At 33.7% G+C, this 20,137-nt stretch overlaps 2 protein-coding genes across 2 annotated transcripts; both read right to left on the reverse strand.

Annotated features, from left to right (window-relative positions):
• Positions 1-992: 992 nt before the first annotated feature.
• Positions 993-1,712, reverse strand: LOC141601951 (uncharacterized). Its single transcript, XM_074422259.1, has one exon. The coding sequence runs from the start codon at positions 1,710-1,712 to the stop codon at positions 993-995; it is 720 nt and encodes a 239-aa protein (XP_074278360.1).
• Positions 1,713-18,611: 16,899 nt separating this feature from the next.
• Positions 18,612-19,729, reverse strand: LOC141601952 (uncharacterized). Its single transcript, XM_074422260.1, has 2 exons — positions 19,475-19,729; positions 18,612-19,370 (listed from the first exon to the last, which is right to left on the reverse strand). The coding sequence occupies exons 1-2, from the start codon at positions 19,727-19,729 to the stop codon at positions 18,612-18,614; spliced, it is 1,014 nt and encodes a 337-aa protein (XP_074278361.1).
• Positions 19,730-20,137: the final 408 nt, after the last annotated feature.

The following is a 20,137-nucleotide window of genomic DNA, read 5'->3' on the forward strand; positions in this document are numbered from 1 at the left end:
ACATAGGCCAAATGGCATTCTCGTATATGCATAGGTGCCAAATGGACATGTGAAGGTAGTCTTGTCTTGATCACTTGGATGGATAGGGATTTTGAAGAATCCCGAATAACCATCCAAGAAGCAAAAGTAGTTATATTGAGACAATCTCTCCAACATTTGGTCCATGAACGGTAAAGGAAAGTGATCCTTCCGGGTGGACTTGTTCAATTTCCTATAGTCCACACACATCCTCCACCCGCTTACCGTTCTAGTGGGAATCAATTTATTTTTATCATTTCTCACTACCGTCATTCCTCCCTTTTTTGGAACTACATGAACCGGGCTTACCCACCTACTATCTGAAATAGGATAGATAATACCGGCATCAAGTAGTTTGAGGACCTCTTTTCTTATAAATTCTTTCATTATGGGGTTAAGCCTTCTTTGTGCCTTAATGGAGGAAGCATCCTCATTTTCAAGCAAGATTCTATGAGTGCACAAAGAGGGACTAATCCCTTTGAGGTCACCAATTGTGTACCCAAGGACACCCTTAAACCTTTTTAGCAAAGAAAGTAGTTTTGAGGTTTGGGTGTCATTAAGTTCACTATTGATGATGACAGGAAAAGTGGAATTATCACCAAGAAATTCATATCTCAAGGAAGGGGGAAGAGGTTTACGTTCAACCGTAGGAGGAGGTGTGGAACTCTCCTCCTTCTTACCAACTTCCAACATTTCAAACTTGGGAGCTTGCTCATGAATTGGAGCGGAATCCAACATCCACACATATGCAAGAGTTTCAACGTCCTTATCATCAACTTCATACCCATTGACAAGACAAGTTTCCAAAGGATCCATAGAGGAAGCTTTTGGGTCATGCTCCTCCATGGGATTCACTACAATGTCCACAATACAACAAGTGTCACCTAAAGATGGAGCTTCCATAGACTTGGTGAGTTCAAATTCCACTTTATCTTCACCCACTTGCAAAGATAACTTGCCACTTTTTACATCAATCATTGCTCCACCGGTGGCAAGACAAGGTCGCCCAAGATAATAGGCACATTGTAGTCCTCGGGCATATCCATGACAAAGAAATCACATGGTATAATTAGCTTCCCAACAACCAAGGGTACATCTTCAATAACTCCAATGGGAAATTTAACCGATCGATCGGCTAGTTGAAGTGAAACTCTTATTGGCTTCAAATCTCCCAAATAAAGCCTCTTGAAGATTGAAAGTAGCATTAGGCTCACACTAGCCCCCAAGTCACACAATGCCCTTTTTATAGCCACTCCTTGGATAGAACATGGAATTGAGAAGCTACCCGGATCTTCTAGCTTATTTGGAAGCTTGTTGGTGTGAGTAAGAATAGCACTACATTCCTTTGAGAGGTTAATGGTTTGCACCTCTCCACTCTTCTTCTTCAAAGTGACAAGATCCTTAAGAAACTTTCCATATGATGGAATTTCGGTAATCATATCAAGGAAAGGAATTGTGACATTCATTCCCTTCAAGATTTCAACAAACTTCTCATACTTTTTCTCAAGCCTAGGCCTTGCAAGCCTTTGTGGAAAGGGTACCGGTGCAACATACTCCCTTGGTGGTAGAGTACAATCTTTGGCTTTTGTTGGAATCGGTTCATCTTTCTTTGGTGGGTCAACCATCTCCACCTCCATTGACTTCTCCACCTTAATTTCACCTTCTTCTACAACTTCAACCGGGTGCTCTTTCATTACTTCACTAGACACCCTTTTCCTCTTCCACTTAGGAGATTTCTAAACCTCCTCCAATTGCCTTCCAATTCTCAAAAATACCGCATTCATCTCCCTTGGGTTAACCGTGTTACCCGGAAACTTCCCTGGATTTTGAGCCAATTGACTCAATTGTTGTGAAATTTGAGCTACATGGGTTTTCGTTGCTTTTTGGGATGCTCTTATTTCATCATTAACCCGGCTTTGTCAGGCAATGTGGTTGTCAAGCTTTGAGTCTACTTTTTGGTTGGCAATCACCAATTGCTCAAAGGCTTGCTCCCAAGAAGGTTTTTGAGGGGTTTGGAAGTTTTGGTTGTTGAAGTTTTGGTTTTGAGGTTGGAAACTTTGATTTTGAGGTTGGTTGAAATTTTGTCCCTTGAAACCCCCAAATGGTTGTTGGTTTTGAGTGACAAATTGTTTTCCTTGGAAACCGGGTGGGATTTGTATTTGGAATTGTGGGTTTTGATTGAACCTTTGTTGTTGTGGTGAGGAAGTGGTTGGGTTTTGAATGTTTTGTGAAGCATAAGACAAGAAAGGATGAGTTCTTTTTCCATTACCAAATTGGTTGTTATTGCTGAACCCTTGCCTTGCACTTGTGGATTCCCAAACTCCATTCTCTTGCTCATAGCATTCCTCTTGGAGGGGTGTAATCAAGGGACACCCAATTGGCGTGTGCCCTTGTTCTCCACATAACTCACAAGACAAGACTTGCCTCATATCGGAGCTTGAAAGTTTGGAATTTAACAAAGTAACTTGTTGGGTAAGTTCATCTAGCATTCCCTTAACCTCCACATTCAAAACCGCGCTAGAATCCTTATTCTTGTTCTTCCTCATTTGTCTATCGCTTCCCCATTCCATAGTCTGTGAGGCCATCTCTTCAATTAACTCCTTTTGTCGCTTTATGCCCCAAAATGTCTAAGGCACCTTTTCCCGACCCCGCATCTAATGAAAGCCGAAGGTCTTGGGTTAACCCCTTATAAAAATTGTTCACTAGCTTGGCCTCAGAGATGCCGTGGTGGGGGCATAACCGTTGGAGTCTCTTATACCTCTCTCATGCCTCATATAAGGTCTCATCCTCTTCTTGAGTAAAGCTTTGTAGTTGACTCTTTAATTTTGCCGTTCTTGAGGGTGGGAAGTACTTGTTCAAAAATGCCGAAGCCAACTCATCCCATGTCTTGAAGGAATCCGGATCACAATTCTTTAACCAATCCTTGGCCGAACCCCTAAGTGAATGGGGGAACAACCTAAGGCGTACCGCATCATCGGAGATCCTATTCGACACATACATATCACAATTTTCAAGGAACTCATTTAGATGATCATTTGGGTTCTCCAAGGGACCTCCTCCAAATTGGTTGTCTTGAACAAGGTTGAGCAAGGCATTTTTGATCTCAAAGTTATTAGCTTGAATTCTTGGCCTTTGGATTCTTGGATTTACTATGTGCTTAGGAGCCATAGTCTCTCTTATCGGAACCGGATCACCCATGATGTTAGATTCTTCTACTACTCCAAAAGGATTCTCAAACACTTCAGATGTTTCTTGTTGATCACTTTCTTGTACCGATGGTGTGTCTAGTAAACCCCTTCTTCTTAGAGAATTTAGTCTTCTTGCCATAGCTTCAATTTTAAGATCAATAGGATAAGTTGGTTGACCTCTTCTTTGTCGCCTACTCATGCAAAAGACCTAAACACTTGAAAGAAAGGATTAGTAACAAGGGACTTATTCTAAACTAGAACAAAAACGATTAATATCTAGCCATACTCCCCGGCAACGGCGCCAAAAACTTGATGGTTCAAGCTTAACCTCGCAAGTGAACGTGTGTAGTTGCACTACTTGAGGGTCGAATCACAAGGAGTATGGGAGATTACCAATTGTTATTATTCTTAGAGTTTAGCTAAGTCGAGGGAAATATGTTTGATTGATAAATTGACTAAGTGAGCTACACTAAATGACATGCAAATGAAACTAATTAAACAACAAATAAATTAAAATAGAAAACTAATTTGAATAATGTTTTACTCAAGATATGAAAGGACTAAGGCACGATTAGGCTACAAACATTCATGATTATCATGCTAATTCCGGCAATTAGTCATCTTGGGAGTACAAGGCGGGGGAAAACGCCTCTAATCTGCCTATTGACTCCCTTCCGGGCTCACAATAGGACACTAGACCTACCGACTCAACTCCCTCCCGGGCTCATGACTCGGACTCTCCTATACAATACTCCAAGACCCTAGGACGCGCACCATCCCCAAGGTAGTCGATTATTGCTAGGAGTCACTAAGCATACGATAAATTCCCGGCCTTCCCAACCCTTCTCCCAAAGGCAAAGGACAAACCGGTTCCCAAAGTCACCCTCTTTAGGCTCTCCCTCTCGGGTTCAACCCAAATAGGCCAAGGAAGTAAAATGGTGGTCAACCAAGGACATAACCAATTCCCATTGGTGGACGAGGGTCAACAATCAACCAAAATCCCAAATTTCAACATCAAAAAAGTAAATTCTATGGTAAACCCCACCAATTTCCCCTTAATGACTATTTAAATGGAATCAAACATGTTAATCACTCATGTAAGTGCCCAATCGCAGCCTAGCAAGGGTACTACTCACTAATCATGGTTTTTAAGACAAGGCAATGAATAAAGAATGATTCTTTAAGTATAAACATGATGTGAAATTGGATTCTACAACTAATCATGCAATAATTCAACAAAACTATAATGATTGACAAATTAAGCTAATATGGGTAAAGATTAAACCAAAAGGCACAAACTTGGACACCAGAAACCCAAAGACTCAATCTTTGGGGGAAAACAACAATGGTGAACAAGGAAAAGATGTACAAGAGAGATAAAAACAACAATCAAACCGCAAAGAGAAGAATTCTAACATAAACAACTCAACAAAACTAAAGAGTAAGCAAATAAAAAAAATGAAACTAAGGAGAGAAATTGTACCAATTCAATAGCAAAGAATGGAATTTGGATTGAAATAAGAAAGGAGAAATCTTCAATCTTGTTACAACCCAATTTCTAATACTACTAATGAAGTAATTAGTTAAGAACTTGTTCTAATTAAGGAAGGATTAGCAAACTAATTAGGAGAGATTCAAACTTGGTAAGGAAAAATATAGATCTAGGGTTGTGTGTTAAAATGAATTAGGGGAAGGGTATTTATAGTTTTACAAACAAATGGGCCGAAAATTACAAGGAAATAGAAATGCGGAGAAAAGGGGTCTCGACCGGTTGGCCGGCCGCCGGTCATGGACCGGCACAAAACCCGGTGTAACTTTCAGCCAAAATTGAGTTGCCAAATATGATGAGACGGTAAACCAACTGCCGACTCTGAACCGGCTGTCAGGAGGGACTCTCAGCCGGCTCACCGGCTGCCGGCCGACCGGCTGGGAGCCCTTTTTTGCCTTTCTTCAATCTTCTTTCCCATACTTGTCCCGTGATGTTCATAGCTAGCTTCTTTAGTCCTCTCGGGTCCCAAACCTGCATGAAAAGATATAAACTCGTAGTGCGGGACTAAAGCTACAAAATGCAAGCTAAAGAGGTCAAAACCGTCTAAATTTAGGACAAAATGTATAGGGAAGAAGGGGGAAAGTGAGGCCAAATGACCACTCATCAGAGTGACTTATTGAATAATCACTTAGTCTTGTTTAAGACGACACTATACGTATTAAGCTTAAGGCGGGTTAGATATCACTACACATGGGTCATGGGTATATAGGACAAATTAAAACTTTTACCTCTTCCAATGCATTCTGCTTTTGGCATATTCATCCTACATGAGTATAATTTGACCCGTCGTAATCTTAAGACGGACAATACCCGTCTTAAACAAGAATTTATGTTGAATAATTGGTCTATGAACTCAAACTCTCATTAATACTACTCATACAGTGTATTTTAAAGAGGCTTCTCAAACACTGTCAAAATTTTAAAATTTTGCCCTCATAAAATCTGTAAGAATTTTAACAATGAAGATTCGCTACACCATAAAATCATTTCTTGGCCCGCCCTGTTGGAGTATGTGTCCTCAACAATAGTGTGATCACATATTAAATCTCATAACAAGAATACAAAAGGGATAATTCAATTATATAGTCAACTGATCAACATTAATCGGTAATGATTTGCTAACTAGAGTTTGACATTACTGTCGTTTGACGGTGGTGATCAGTTGATCCCCTAAGGTCACACCTATAAGACAATTCCCAAACTGAAAAGTTAATTAATCGTATATTGATACGGATTAATTAAATCCTTAAATTGAACAAATTTATTTATAATTGAGAATTATATATCTTATTGTAATGTGATTAAATAAGATTCAAGTTAGTAATTAGTTTGTTATTTTACTAAGATTGATTAATGTTTATGAAACATTAGAGATAAGAGTAATTAGTTAGTTATAATTACAAGATGTTGTAGATTATATTAACTAGTCTTAATGTGACACATTTTATATACATGTAATTTTGAATTACTTGTTTATTTATTAAATGTAATTTATTTAATTTGAAATGATATTTAATTAGTTAAATATGCATTTATATTACTAATGACATGTTACATGTCACATGTCACAACATATTACAAATGACAAATTACAAAGATAAAATGGAGGTCCATTTTATGTATAAAAATCGGTGGGACTAAGGGTTAGTGGGTGATGTTTTTGTCATTAGTTTATTTCATACTTAAGGATATCATGATGACACTTATAGCATGCTTAACCCTAGGATCCTACCCTAGTATTTTGGTAAGACAAAAAGGGCATTGGGAAGAAAAAAATTGGTCTTCCCATCACTTGAAAAACCGGTGCCCTATTAGATGAGAAGTGATGTTCTCATTTTTCTTACTTACTCTTATTCATATGTTTGATGAACATCTCTCTTACTCTCTCATAAAAATACATAACTTTTTTATGTATAAAATTTGTTCAAAATCTAATAAAAATTGAAGATTACTAGTGTAGTAATAATATGAATATTAGAAATAATATTTAAGGTTACTAATCATATTATCTAGTTAACAATAGTATTGGTGTTTGGGTAAGAGTCTTGGGTGCAACTATGAAGAGACATTCTACTTTGAATGTTTGAAGATCTTGGAGGATCATTCCAAATGTATTGAGCTCAAGAACAAGTGAAGGTGGGAGACCTTACTTGTGCCCCAAAATTTGAACCATATTCAATGTTAGAAATGTGATTTTCTTCTTTATTTTGTTATGCATGCACTAGATCCACAAGGTTTATATTAACAAGTTAATTAAAATCACCATTAGAAGGTCTTATAAGGGTATATGAACCCAACAATTGGCGTCAAGAGCTTTGGTGTTGCATGCATAATCGGTTTGGTTTTTCCGAGTTAAATATAATTTAATTAAAACTAGTTATTTTGTGATTTACGTGATAAAGCCACGAAATTATTTTGCATGTTATATATTCTGGTTCTAAAATGCTTTTAGGCCATATTGATGATTTATGGATGATTATTACTTATTTTAATGATTTTTAGTGAAATAATTACATTTTATTGAGTAAAATAAACTTTTATTTAGTAAAAAAAAGTTAAAATTTACTAATGGCCGTTAATTTTTATTATTACCTCACATGCATATTTTTTATATTGTATGTAAAATTTCGGATCATTGTGACTAGTTTTGCATGGTTTATAATTTTTATGTGATAAAAATGGTAGAAAAGGAGGTTAAATGACTAAAAATAGTTGAACTTTGAAACAGGCCATGAAATTTTAATATGATGTCACATGCATATTTTACAGATTTTATGTAAAATTTGAGGTAAATGTGATTTATTATGCATGATTTATAATTTTAATAGTTAAAATGATATAAATAGTGACTATTTTTACCAAAAATAGCTAAAATGAATTTTATGGCATGAAATTTTTTCCTAATATTTTATATTTGATATGAACATCAGATCTAAAGTTGCATGATTAATTTTGATTGATTTGGTATGTTTATTGATTTTTATGTGATAAAATCGATAAAAGGGCAACTTTATTAGTCATAAAAATTAATTCAAAACTTTTGGTTGAAATTTTGCCATTTCCAGGTTCTGGAAATTATTTAAGAATGTTTAAATTTTTATTTTTATTTTTCCATAATTTTTATGTTTAATTTGGAATTAAATGGTAAAAGTTATGTTTTATACGATTTATTAATGAAATAAAATATAAATATTTTGTGGGTAATTTTTATTGAGTTTTTGGAATCTTGATAATATTCCAGTATTAACAAAAATGTGATTTCTAATTTTTCCAAATTTTTATGATTTGTTGGGAATTATTTCATGATTGTTACGATTAAAAGATGTTTAATAAGTAATAATTGAAAACCAAGTTGAATTATAGTCAAAATTCAGTGAAGACTAATTTTGAGTCCTAATAAGGTTAGGATAATTAACTTGGGCTTAAATTTGATTGAAGTATTGATTTGTGATTTTAATAAGTTATTATCACGCATTTCCATAAAACCGGATTATATACGATATAAGGTTTAAGTAGGGCGATTTGGCACATAATTTGGCATGATAGATACATATTATAATGCTGCATATTTCATTGTTGAATGTCATATTTTATTTATGTAATTTTGAATTATGTAATTTATCTTAGTATGGCCTTACTTTTAATCGATATTACCCGTAATGTAAGGGGATATTGATTCGGTTGTAATTTAATGTGATCTCGTATCACTTTTATTTTACTAGTTTTTCATGTTACAAAAGTATAATAGGAATAGCTATGTATTTTATTATTATTTGTAATTCCGGAGTCCATTCAAGACGGTGCCATTTGGAAAGGCGTTCCAACGAAGACGGTGTTCTTGGGAGGCGTGCCACTTGAAGATTCAAGGGACCAAGGGAGTTGGTTTCCGAATTTGTAATAGATTATTTGATTTTGTATTTTAGGAAGGTCATACTAGGAAATTTATTTATTGCTTATGCATTTTTCATTATATGTCACATGCATTGCCAAATCGCCATAAACAACACATGCATTTCATATCGAGTCTTTGACTGTGTCAATTATAATTATTGATAATTCGACTTTTAGCTCACTTAAAATTGATGGATAATAAATTGACAAGACCTTTACTTTTAAAAAGATTGTGACTTAGCCTTACCAAATAGTAGGAGCCCATGAATCTCAATTTTATAAGGGGTACAATGCGATTTTTCGGGGTGCTCTCTATTGACGTTGGGTAAGTGGGGTAATAAAATGTTATTACATTTCAAAATTTTGTTGATCTCAACGAAAGTATTAGAGGTTTTTTGGTTCGGGCTAAAGATGAACTTAACGTAAATTCATCGACCGAGAGTTTTAATTGTTTAATCGGTTAAAAGGGTTAACCCACCAAGATTATATTAGCAAGAGGTGTAGAGGGCCCGTAGGCTCACATCCAAGATTTAATATGAATTTTCGGTCTCGGAATCATTTATATAATTGGGTGGAGGTCATTATATAAATGCTAAAACATGCTAAAATGTTTTAGATATAACGATGAATGTTTAATTTTCCCACTATTTCGTTGTTTTTAATGTTGTTCTATTTCATTACTCCTACTCATATGCGATATCATTCGTTTGTAACACGAGTCTCCGCTAAACCACTATTGCTAACGACAAGAAATCTCTTTCTAAAATGAACCGTATCATAGGTTATGGACTAGCTCCATAGGAATCGTTCTATTCCATAGAACTCGATAGGAATTGTCCTATGCAATATAAGATTAGCATCTTAAAATCCTAACATACCTATGTATGATTTCTTGTGAAAAATATGACTACATGTAATGATTAGTCAAAATATGTTTTGATAATATCTTCTATGCATCCATGGTTCAAAAGTCTTATTGCTCAACCTTAACACTTATCATCAAGCACTTAAGTTGTTAAGAACATGACAATGTTAAATTGGTAAATTAATTTGTTAGAAATTTTGATTGAACAAATACCTCAATAGAATTCATCCTTGTGAAAGATTAACTAGGAATTTATATGAAGATAAGTCTTCATCAAGTAGAAATTCTTGAATTGAGTGTGAGCGATAAGAAGTAAGTACCTATGTTAATTTTTAAGGATAGCACTAGGCTCGAAAGAGAAAGTGTTAGACACTAAAATAGAAACAAACCCCACACAAGAAAAGATCTAGGAAGTTGGTCGTGTAACTCCAACATATTCCTTCCTGAATATCTATGACATTGAAATTGCATAATTGGCAATTACCACATCATGAGTATTTGATACAAATTTATGGATTTTGTCATAATATTTGGCATCATCGTGTGACGACTAGCAAAAATAAGTTCAGAAATTTGTATGAATGGAACTAGAGTAGTTGCCATTTCATCCAAGAATATATGAATGATATAGTGTACTCATGTTAAGTTTTGTATTTAGAAATATACCTCAATAATTTTTATGATGTACACTACTCTAAATAAGAATATAATTCAAGTTTTTGTATAAAACGCAAAGGGTTCCTCTATTATGCAATTAAAACAAGCGTTGTGCCCTTATATACCATGATTAAGTTTATGATGAGACCATACAAATCAGGTAATTATATTCAAACTCAAATAAATGTCATATTTACAAGACTGAAGTTGGTGACCCCAATCATTTCTCAATTCTCGATTAAAAATCGCATTTAGAAACTAGTTTTAACTAGTCTCCCAAACCATTTGATTGGAAATGTTTTAGTATATGCGAATCTTGTATTCAAAGCAAGTTAATTCATGATTTTTCCTGGAAAAGAAATATGAATAGAGTAAGATATTCGCCCTATTTACACTTGGAGTGTATGGTCGAATACAATTTCAATCTGAGTAGGTTATTACTTCTTCATCTCTTTTACCAACGAATTAGGTAGATACTTGATATCCACTTAATGAGGTAAGAAGAGAAATTCTTTGAATAAGTTCAATGAATATTTAAAAGGTATCAAAACCTACAGATTATAAAACCAAAGTATTAGTACTTTGTTAAAATGGGGAATAATAAAGTGATGACTTTTATCTGCACCATATAGAGTGTGATATGGTATCACAAGATCACTTTCATAATCACACCTTATCAAGATAAGGTGTATTAGAAAGTTACAAAGAATCCTATACGATATGATTTAATCTTTGCTATAAAGTTGGAGATAGTTTCTGTTGCAAATTTGTCTAGAATTTTTTTTTATTTTTTCCACTAAAACAGAATATAGTTAAAGCAATCAAGTACAATTCATATGATATATGGTTAGGCCAGGCACCTAAGTTGTAGCTTGTTTCGATAGTAAACATGTGCTCATTTTCCCTACATGATCACGAGAACAAAGGGTTTGTGGCTCGTGATGTTGTCTATGAAAGAAAAGAGGATTATTTCTTAAAGACAAAGTGGGGGAAAATGTTCAAGAGCCACAAACTGAGAATAAGACGTGGGAAGACGTTCCTTCTTGGTCAAAATCAGTGATCATTTCTTCGAAACCTAAGTTGACAGGAGTCATGTCACCTTTTGAAAGTAACAATCCTGTAACTTATTAAGATGCTTTATATAGCTTCAACTCCGCAATAGTCCGACTAAACATAAAAGATATTTCTATAACTTGGTTGATTGGTGGTAAGAGATTTACACCAATTGCAACGCTTCGTTAATTCGGATTTCATAATATTATTTGACAGTTGGATTTTAAAATCATCTTGCATAATTTTTGAAAATCGCAACTATCCTAAGGTAGGATGGAAACTAAAGAAGAAATCTTAAGTAAAAGTCAAGGAGTTGAATGATATGTTTCAGTCATGTGATAAACTTTTCTCGAATTGTCGAGTAGTTCTATTTATACATGGAGTTTAGTGGGAGTAATGTGGTGTTAGTAGTCTTATATGTAAGGGACATATTGATCATTGTGTATAATGGAAGACTTAGGAGAAGAATAATACATCTCTTAGGTATCCAGACCTATAAAGATAGTTCTAAGAGAATATTAGCGTTGAATGAATATTGTTATGTTAATAAGAATCTTGACAAGTTCAAAAGTATTGAACATGTAGAAATTGAATCCACATGCTTTCGCTACGGGATTAATTCATTACGCTAAGATGTATCACCATTCTTAAACTTCGTATACTTGGAGTATGACGTGAAGTTACAAATCGAATCTTTGAGAGAAGTCTCTATATATCCACATACTTCATTAGTTAGTACTCAAGAAGTACTAAAGATATGAAGCTAAACATTTAGAAATGAGATGGATTTATGTACAAGGAGTTACACAAAAACCATATTCTAAACACATAAGGATGGTTAGAGAACCATCTTGGCTATATTATTTAAGGAAGATATCTGCTAGAAACATCCTAGGCAGTTGAACAATGAGATATACACAACGAAAATTGAATACACTTGCAATAATGACATATGCAAGAAGGAGGGGATCATATTAGGATTCGATTTTATGAATTGGAGGAACTATGGTAGTTCGTTCACCAAAGGTCCTATCCCTACACACTGTGAGGACAGTGGGAGTTATTCAAACGCAAGAGAGCCTATGTCCAGATTGGATCTTGACACGTACTCAAATAAGTTCTTATAATACAAGATTATTTACAAGAATGGGAAATAGTATATAGTAAGGTTAGGGAAAGTGCAAAGTGTTGCTAAAACTTGCTAACCAATGCTTTTTCATAGGCTAAGCATGAGAAGTCATGCCATTTCAATTGAGTTGAGATGTATATTTATATATAATATTAAGTATGGATTATAGATTATGTAGTAATTGATATGGAATCAATTTTACATATGTGATAATGCATTCAGTGTTTGAGTTTTATTAAAAACTCTTTTATTGCTTTGTTATATCCAAATAGGTTGTATGGACAACGTTGAACCCTATTGAAGTGAACTAAAGGGACACTCTATCGGGCAGTGACCGCTTATAGAGTTCTGGTAATTCATATACAGCCTGGTCGTGGCAAGAGCTACTATAGCATTCTTATGAGTCGATTCTTTGACTAAAGGTTGTTCGCCCAAGTTGGCACAGTTCTGATTGGCTTTGATTTATGCTCTACGGCTGTCGTAACTGAAGTCAAATGGGTATCTTTTGGGTCATGATGAACTGTGGCTGTACGAAGGGAATAGTGCGATAGGAATTGTCCATCCCCTTCTCAGGGTTATCTAAAATCTCAGGGCCACTCGAGGAGTAGTGAACTGAAAATGCGTGGCCACGCTCGGAAGGTATCTACGGTAGATAATTCCGGTCAACCAGTTACTCTCCAGATCGAGGAAACCACTCAAGATATAATCAAATGCAAGTACGACCTGCAAGACACCTTTCATTGAGTGGGAGATGATGTAATAGGACAAGAGAATTGGTGACGCACACTTGTCTCGGACAAGTGGGAGATTGTTTGAGTATGTGTCCTCAACAATAGTGCGATCACATATTAAATCTCATAACAAGAATACAAAAGGGATGATTCAATTATATAGTCAATTGATCAACATTAATCGGTAATAATTGGCTAACTAGAGTTTGACATTACTGTCATTTGACAGTGGTGATCAGTTGATCCCTTAAAGTCACACCTATAGGACGATTCCCAAACTGAAAAGTTAATTAATCGTATATTGATACGGATTAATTAAATCCTTAAATTGAACAAATTTATTTATAAGTGAGAATTATAAATCTTATTGTAATGTGATTAAATAACATTCAAGTTAGTAATTAATTTGTCATATTACTAAGATTGATTAATGTTTATGAAACATTAGAGATAAGAGTAATTAGTTAGTTATAATTACAAGAAATTGTAGATTATATTAACTAATCTTAATGTGACCCATTTTATATACATGTAATTATGAATTACTTGTTAATTTGTTAAATGTAATTTATTTAATTTGAAATGATATTTAATTAGTTAAATATGCATTTATATTACTAATGACATGTTACATGTCACATGTCACATGTCACAACATATTACAAATGACAAATTACAAAGGTAAAATGGAGGTCCATTTTATGTATAAAAACAGGTGGGACTAAGGGTTAGTGGGTGATTTTTTGTCATTAGTTTATTGCATGCTTAAGGAAATCATGATGACACTTATAGCATGCTTAACCTAAGGGTCCTACTCTAGTATTTTGGTAAGACAAAAAGGGCATTGAGAAGAAAAAAAATTGGTCTTCCCATCACTTGAAAAACCAGAGCCCTATTAGATGAGAAGTGATGTTCTCATTTTTCTTACTTACTCTTATTCATATGTTTGATGAATATCTCTCTTACTCTCTCATAAAAATACATAACTTGTTTATGTATAAAATTTGTTCAAAATCTAATAAAAATTGAAGATTACTAGTGTAGTAATAATATTGATGTGAACATTATTTGCGCACATTTAGTCCCTTAATTGAACCCATTTTGCATACTATTATATCATTTCATGGCCATTTTATCCGGCAAAACCTTCCTATTTGCTTTTCTAGCGCATTTCATATGTTTTGTAGAAAAGGAGATAATAAGGCGGAAATCCCCGTCTTTCTTGCATATTTGGAAGATTTTTGATGATATTGGATGGACTAGTATGAAGAGGAGGCAAGAATGATGACCAAAGATGTAGGAATAAAGAGTATATAGAAGGATCATAGGGTTAAAAAGCAAGGATGACGAGAAGGAAGTCAATGCAAGAAGAAATTGCTCGGACCCAAACCAAGAGTTGCTCCTTTGGCTCTGAAAGTATGCTAGATGGAACGGCGTCGAAAAAACAAGTGATCTAGGCTTTTGAATCACTCCAATAGGAGTCCGGATGAGAAAATGACGTCCGTTTTATAATCCAAGGTCAAACAATGAAGCTGTCCGCCAATCCGCTCGTCCCGAGACACAAGACGCTCGGATTCCTGGGACACAAGACGCTCGGATTCCCCTCAAGACGCTCGGATTCACCCAATCCGCCCGTCTTCCCCTCAAGACGCTCGGATTGTTAGACATAAAGAAAAAAATAATTACACAGCCCAGAATCCGAGCGTCCCGAGACCAATCCGCTCGGATTCCCTTACAGCAACTTTCGTGTTCTTCTTGTTCTATGAAGGATGCGCATCTTATATATATATATATATATATATATATATATATATATATATATATATATATATATATATATATATATATATATATATATATATATATATATATAATCAGTTGAAACAACGTGGATGCGCCACGTGTCCTATACAAATTAATGACAAGCATTAATTACAAACTAATCATTTAATATGGGCATAATAAATGCTGTATAAATCTCAGCAAAATATTATTATAATTTAATAAATTTATTATAAAATTACATAAAAAAATTACGGTAATATGATTCTGAATTTAGTAAAAAATTATTTTGATAAAAATTCTAAAATGTAAATAATTACATTCATTGCGAAAAATGCTTTCAATTGAGTATAGTTTTGATTATATTTATTAAAATATTTTGATATTTTACATTTACGTAACAAAATATTTTGAAAAAGTTATAAACTTAGACCATTAAATCTGGTAAGAAAAATATATTTGGGAGAATCATTGTATTTATTAAAAATAGAACTTAAAGAAAACTACTAAGAGATAAATTTTTATAATGTGAGAATGAAAAAAAATTATATTGCGAGAAATTGAATACATGTGAGATTTTTATAGGTTTAAATAGTGTGATAAGGAGTATGTATGTACATAGTAACACATTGATCGCGAGTAAATTTAAATAATCAAAACAAAAGTAATGATTATTAAGTAGGGTTTTTTTATAACTGCTACTTTTGTAGTACACTGTTTTAAGAACTACTACCAAAATAATTTTCGTTTAAAAACTACTACCAATAAGTTTGATTTTTTTTAAAAACACTACCAAATCTCATCTAAAACCAATAAAACATAATTTCAGCCATTTATTTTTGAATTTTCATCCTAAGTAGTGAGTTTTATCGCTTCAACCACTTACTTTGATGAAGTTTAACCAACTTTTTTACCTTAGATAGGTAAATTAGATGAAACTAGGTTAAAGTGATTTTGCCCCAAAATGATTGACAAGCGGTAGTATTGGTAGTGTTAAAGGGATAAAATGTACAAATTAAGATGAAAATTCAAAAGTAAATGGCCGAGATTGTGTTTTATTGAGGTTTGGATTAGACTTGGTAGTGTTTTTAAAAAATTCAAACTTACTGGTAGTAGTTTTTAAACGAAAATTATTTTGGTAGTAGTTCTTAAAACACTGTAATACAATGGTAGTAGTTATCAAAAAACCCTATTAAGTAATATAGTATTATAAACGCCATGAAAAAGTAGAAAACACGTTATATTTTTCTTTGATATATTCAATTAAATATGTATGCGTCAAGTATAAAATATTGATTATGACTAACTAAATATTACTTTTAGTTAAATATTTTATATGTTATCTTTTAAATACTTTGAAGTTAAACCTCAAAAAAAAATTGAGAAAGTTCAACCTATTTTATTTACAGGTAATTTATTAAACATCATTGTAGAAAAATAATATAATTGATAGTTGTTTAAAAAACAAAAGGTTAAATTTCTTATAGATATGTCTGACACATAGCACTTGCAGCACACAATCAAAAGAATTGAATAAGTTGAGTTTGGACGCTATATGTTTGATACATGAATAACACACGTTATACATAAAAAATTTAAATTACATAAAATTATATTCACATCATTTTAAACAAATATTAACTGATTCGTGACATAATGTATCGTTAAATAATATAATGTTAGAACTTAATGTTCATCGTTGCGTTATTCGAATAAATTTTATTTTAATTAATACTCCCTCCGTACCACACCAAAGGTAACGTAGGGAAAAATGGAGTATTTAAGAAAAGTTGGAAAAAGTAAGGGTAAAGAGGGAAAAAATAGGTGGGGTATGTAATTGTGGGTTTATTTGTGGGTTGATAGGTGGGGTATGTAATGACATATTGTGTAAATATCAAATGGGTATAAGGATAACTTGGTAATGTTGTGGGCCAAATAAGGAATGTTACCTTTGGTGTGGTACGTCCATTTATAGTAAGTGTTACCTTTGGTCTGGTACGGAGAGAGTATGATATTGGATAAGTAACAAATTTATTTATAAAACGTTTATCATGCATAATTAATTATCACTTATTAGTTTTAATAATTAAAATTGTATGTATTTTATTTTAAAATATTGAAGTTAAACCTAAAAAAAATTAAATTTGAGAAAAATTAAATTATTTTTATTTCTAAGTAAAAATATTAAATATCATATTTGAATTATATTATTTTTCTTCAATTAAAATAATTAAATTTTAAAACAGGCCGCGCGAAGCGCGGGATACTACCTAGTATTTTTCAAAGACCGGCGAAAAGGAGACCGGAGTCTCTCTTGAGACCGGCGATTCCCTACCCAACAATTAGCATTGTTAAATTACTATTTTACCCTTGCTTAACCTAATGATGCTCTATTATATATACCCCATTTGTAATAATCAAATCATGAAGTTTTCATTAGGTTAAATCAATCCTTCCTTAGATTAGATTAGGAGTAGATTAGAATAGATTACTCTTTAATCATTCCACTAATCTCACATTAATCTCTCCTTAATTATTGTTCAAGTTTATTATTCAAGTTTATTATTGGGTAATTGAAGATTATTGGGTTTATTGGGAGATTGACAACCTTCCATCAATCATCAAGTTCTTCTATTATTCTTTGCTTTATTATTTGGAATCATCTCAAGTTTGGTATAATTCTTTTACCCTTTACTCTTTATTGTTCTTTTCTTCATTCTATTATCATGTTCATACTTGTTGTGATGATTGACGCCATTAATGACATGTTTACCATGATAATAAGTGAGTAGTCTCTTAACTAGGATTAGTGAGTAATTAGGGGAAACCAACATGGGATTAATCATGCTTAATCTAAAATGTTTTCATAATTAAATTGCTTGCTTGTTATGATGTCAACTTTATGCACATGTTATGTTTGATGAAATGCTAAGCCTATGAATCCTTGCATTTTTACCATCTCTTATCTACTCAACTTGACTTGTAAGATATAAACCAACTCGAGTCTTGTTAGACCATGCATAGAAGTTGAATAGGAGGAAAGTAAGTCGACTTGTAGGTGTTGTACAATCTAATCGATTCGACTCCGAGACCCAAGTCTTCCTATGAACCGTAAGACATAAACAGACTCGATTCCTCCACAACATTAATTGCTTGCAACTTTGTAAACATGTTTGTATGATCAACTCCCATGATTTCCTTATGAACCCATGATATCCTAGCACTTTTAATCATTTGTTTACATCCTTCCTTTTATTGCTTGTTTTACTTTATTGCTTTTATTAGTCTAGAACACAACTACAAACCCAAATCAATTGTGACACTAGCATAAATTGAGATAGATAGACTTAGAACCCAAAGCACACCGTCCCATGGATCGACCTCGACTTACCACTAACTAGTTGTTTGTTGAGTATTATAAATGTGTTTGATTGGATGTGACCCGACGACATCACCCACATCAAATATGAATATTAGAAATAATATTTAAGGTTACTAATCCTATTATCTAGTTAATAATAGTATTGGTGTTTGGGTAAGAGCCTTGGGTGCAACTATGAGGAGACATTATACTTTGAATGTTTGAAGATCTTGGAGGATCATTCCAAATGTATTGAGCTCAAGAACAAGTGAAGGTGGGAGGTCTTACTTGTGCCCCAAAATTCGAACCATATTCAATGTAAGAAATGTGATTTTTTTCTTTATTTTGTTATGCATGCATTAGATCCACAAGGTTTATATTAACAAGTTAATTAAAATCACCATTAGAAGAGTCTAATAAGGGTATATGAACCCAACACGCCCCTGCCTGCATTGCACCCTGCTGATGCTGTGCAGCAGTAACAAATCCTTGCTGACTGTGAGAATTAGTCCCTTGAACATACTGAGGAACATACTGAGAAGAAGAAGAGTTAGTCTGCTGTCCATAAGCAGGTCCATTGACAACATTACCAGAAAACCTTGTAAAATACTTTGCCTTTAACTCAGGGAACTTGACAAAACAATCTTCAGAAAGATGTCCTTTCTTATTGCAATGATAACACCACCTGTTATCATCTGCCTTAGGCTTCTTATCCTCCCTTCTCCATACATTCCAAGGTGTTTTACCACCAGATTTAGCAGCATTCATAGCACTAACATCTTGTGAGTTATTAAAAATACTAGAAATTATCTTTTGACTCTCAATTTGCTGAATGATTGAATAGACACGATTAAGAGGGGGTAAAGGTTCCATAGCAAGAATATTTGACCTAGGATGTTCATATGCATCACTTAATCCCATAAGGAAATACAAAACTTTCTCTCTGACAGCTAAATCAAGCATTTTCTTATACAGATTACAAGTACAAGCTGCCATTGCTCCACAACTATATTCAGGTATGACTTCTAATTCATCAATATCATCCCAATAACGCTTCAACTTTGTGAAATATTCAACAACCGAATCATTTCCTTGTGTCATATTCCTCAATTCCTTCTTTAATTGAAAAAGTAATGGAGCATTAGACTGGCCATACCTTTCACAGAGATCTGTCTATAAACTCTTAGCAGACTTACATGAAATGAAATTCTCTTTGAGCTAAGGAGCAATGGAATTCAATAGCAACGCACCATATTATCACTCCTCTGCCATTGCTGATACTTTTGAGACATGAGTGCAGGCATAGGAACAACGCCAGTAAGAAATCCTTCCTTATTCTTCGTTCCTAAGGCCATGACCACACATTTGCTCCAAGATAAGAAGTTTTTACCAGAAAACTTCAGATTTCCCAACTCCATGGAAGTTGAATCCGAATTAGCAAGAAAAGTAGGTTCATCATAAGGATTGACATAAGAAGCTTCAGTGTTTGTAGCTGAAGTTGTCATGTTTTACTAATTTTGAAAATTTGATCAAAATATCAGGAAAAATAGTGAGAAGAGGAGCGATTGTCAATTTTGATATGAGCGAAGAATCGCGAAGAAAAACGAAGAAAAAGAGAAAAAAAAACTTTAATTTTGAACAAAATCAGAGTAAATGCGGAAGTAAAACGTAAAGGTAAGTAGAAACAGGCTATTCCTGCTTTGATACCATGTGAAAATGAGCATGGTAACAGATTGAGCTTCCATTAGAGGAGCTTGAGGACGCCATTAATGGTGATTGAAAGCTTAATGATGAAGAAAATATCTAAAACATAATTTGGGAGAGAGAGTATGATAGAGAAGAAAGAGTAAATAGAATGTGTAGAATGTGTAGAATGTATTAACTTAATCAAGTTTGTTACAGGTGTTAGTTTA

This window comes from Silene latifolia, chromosome 9, assembly GCF_048544455.1.
Source record: "Silene latifolia isolate original U9 population chromosome 9, ASM4854445v1, whole genome shotgun sequence".
In the NCBI taxonomy this organism is placed as follows: Eukaryota; Viridiplantae; Streptophyta; class Magnoliopsida; order Caryophyllales; family Caryophyllaceae; genus Silene; species Silene latifolia.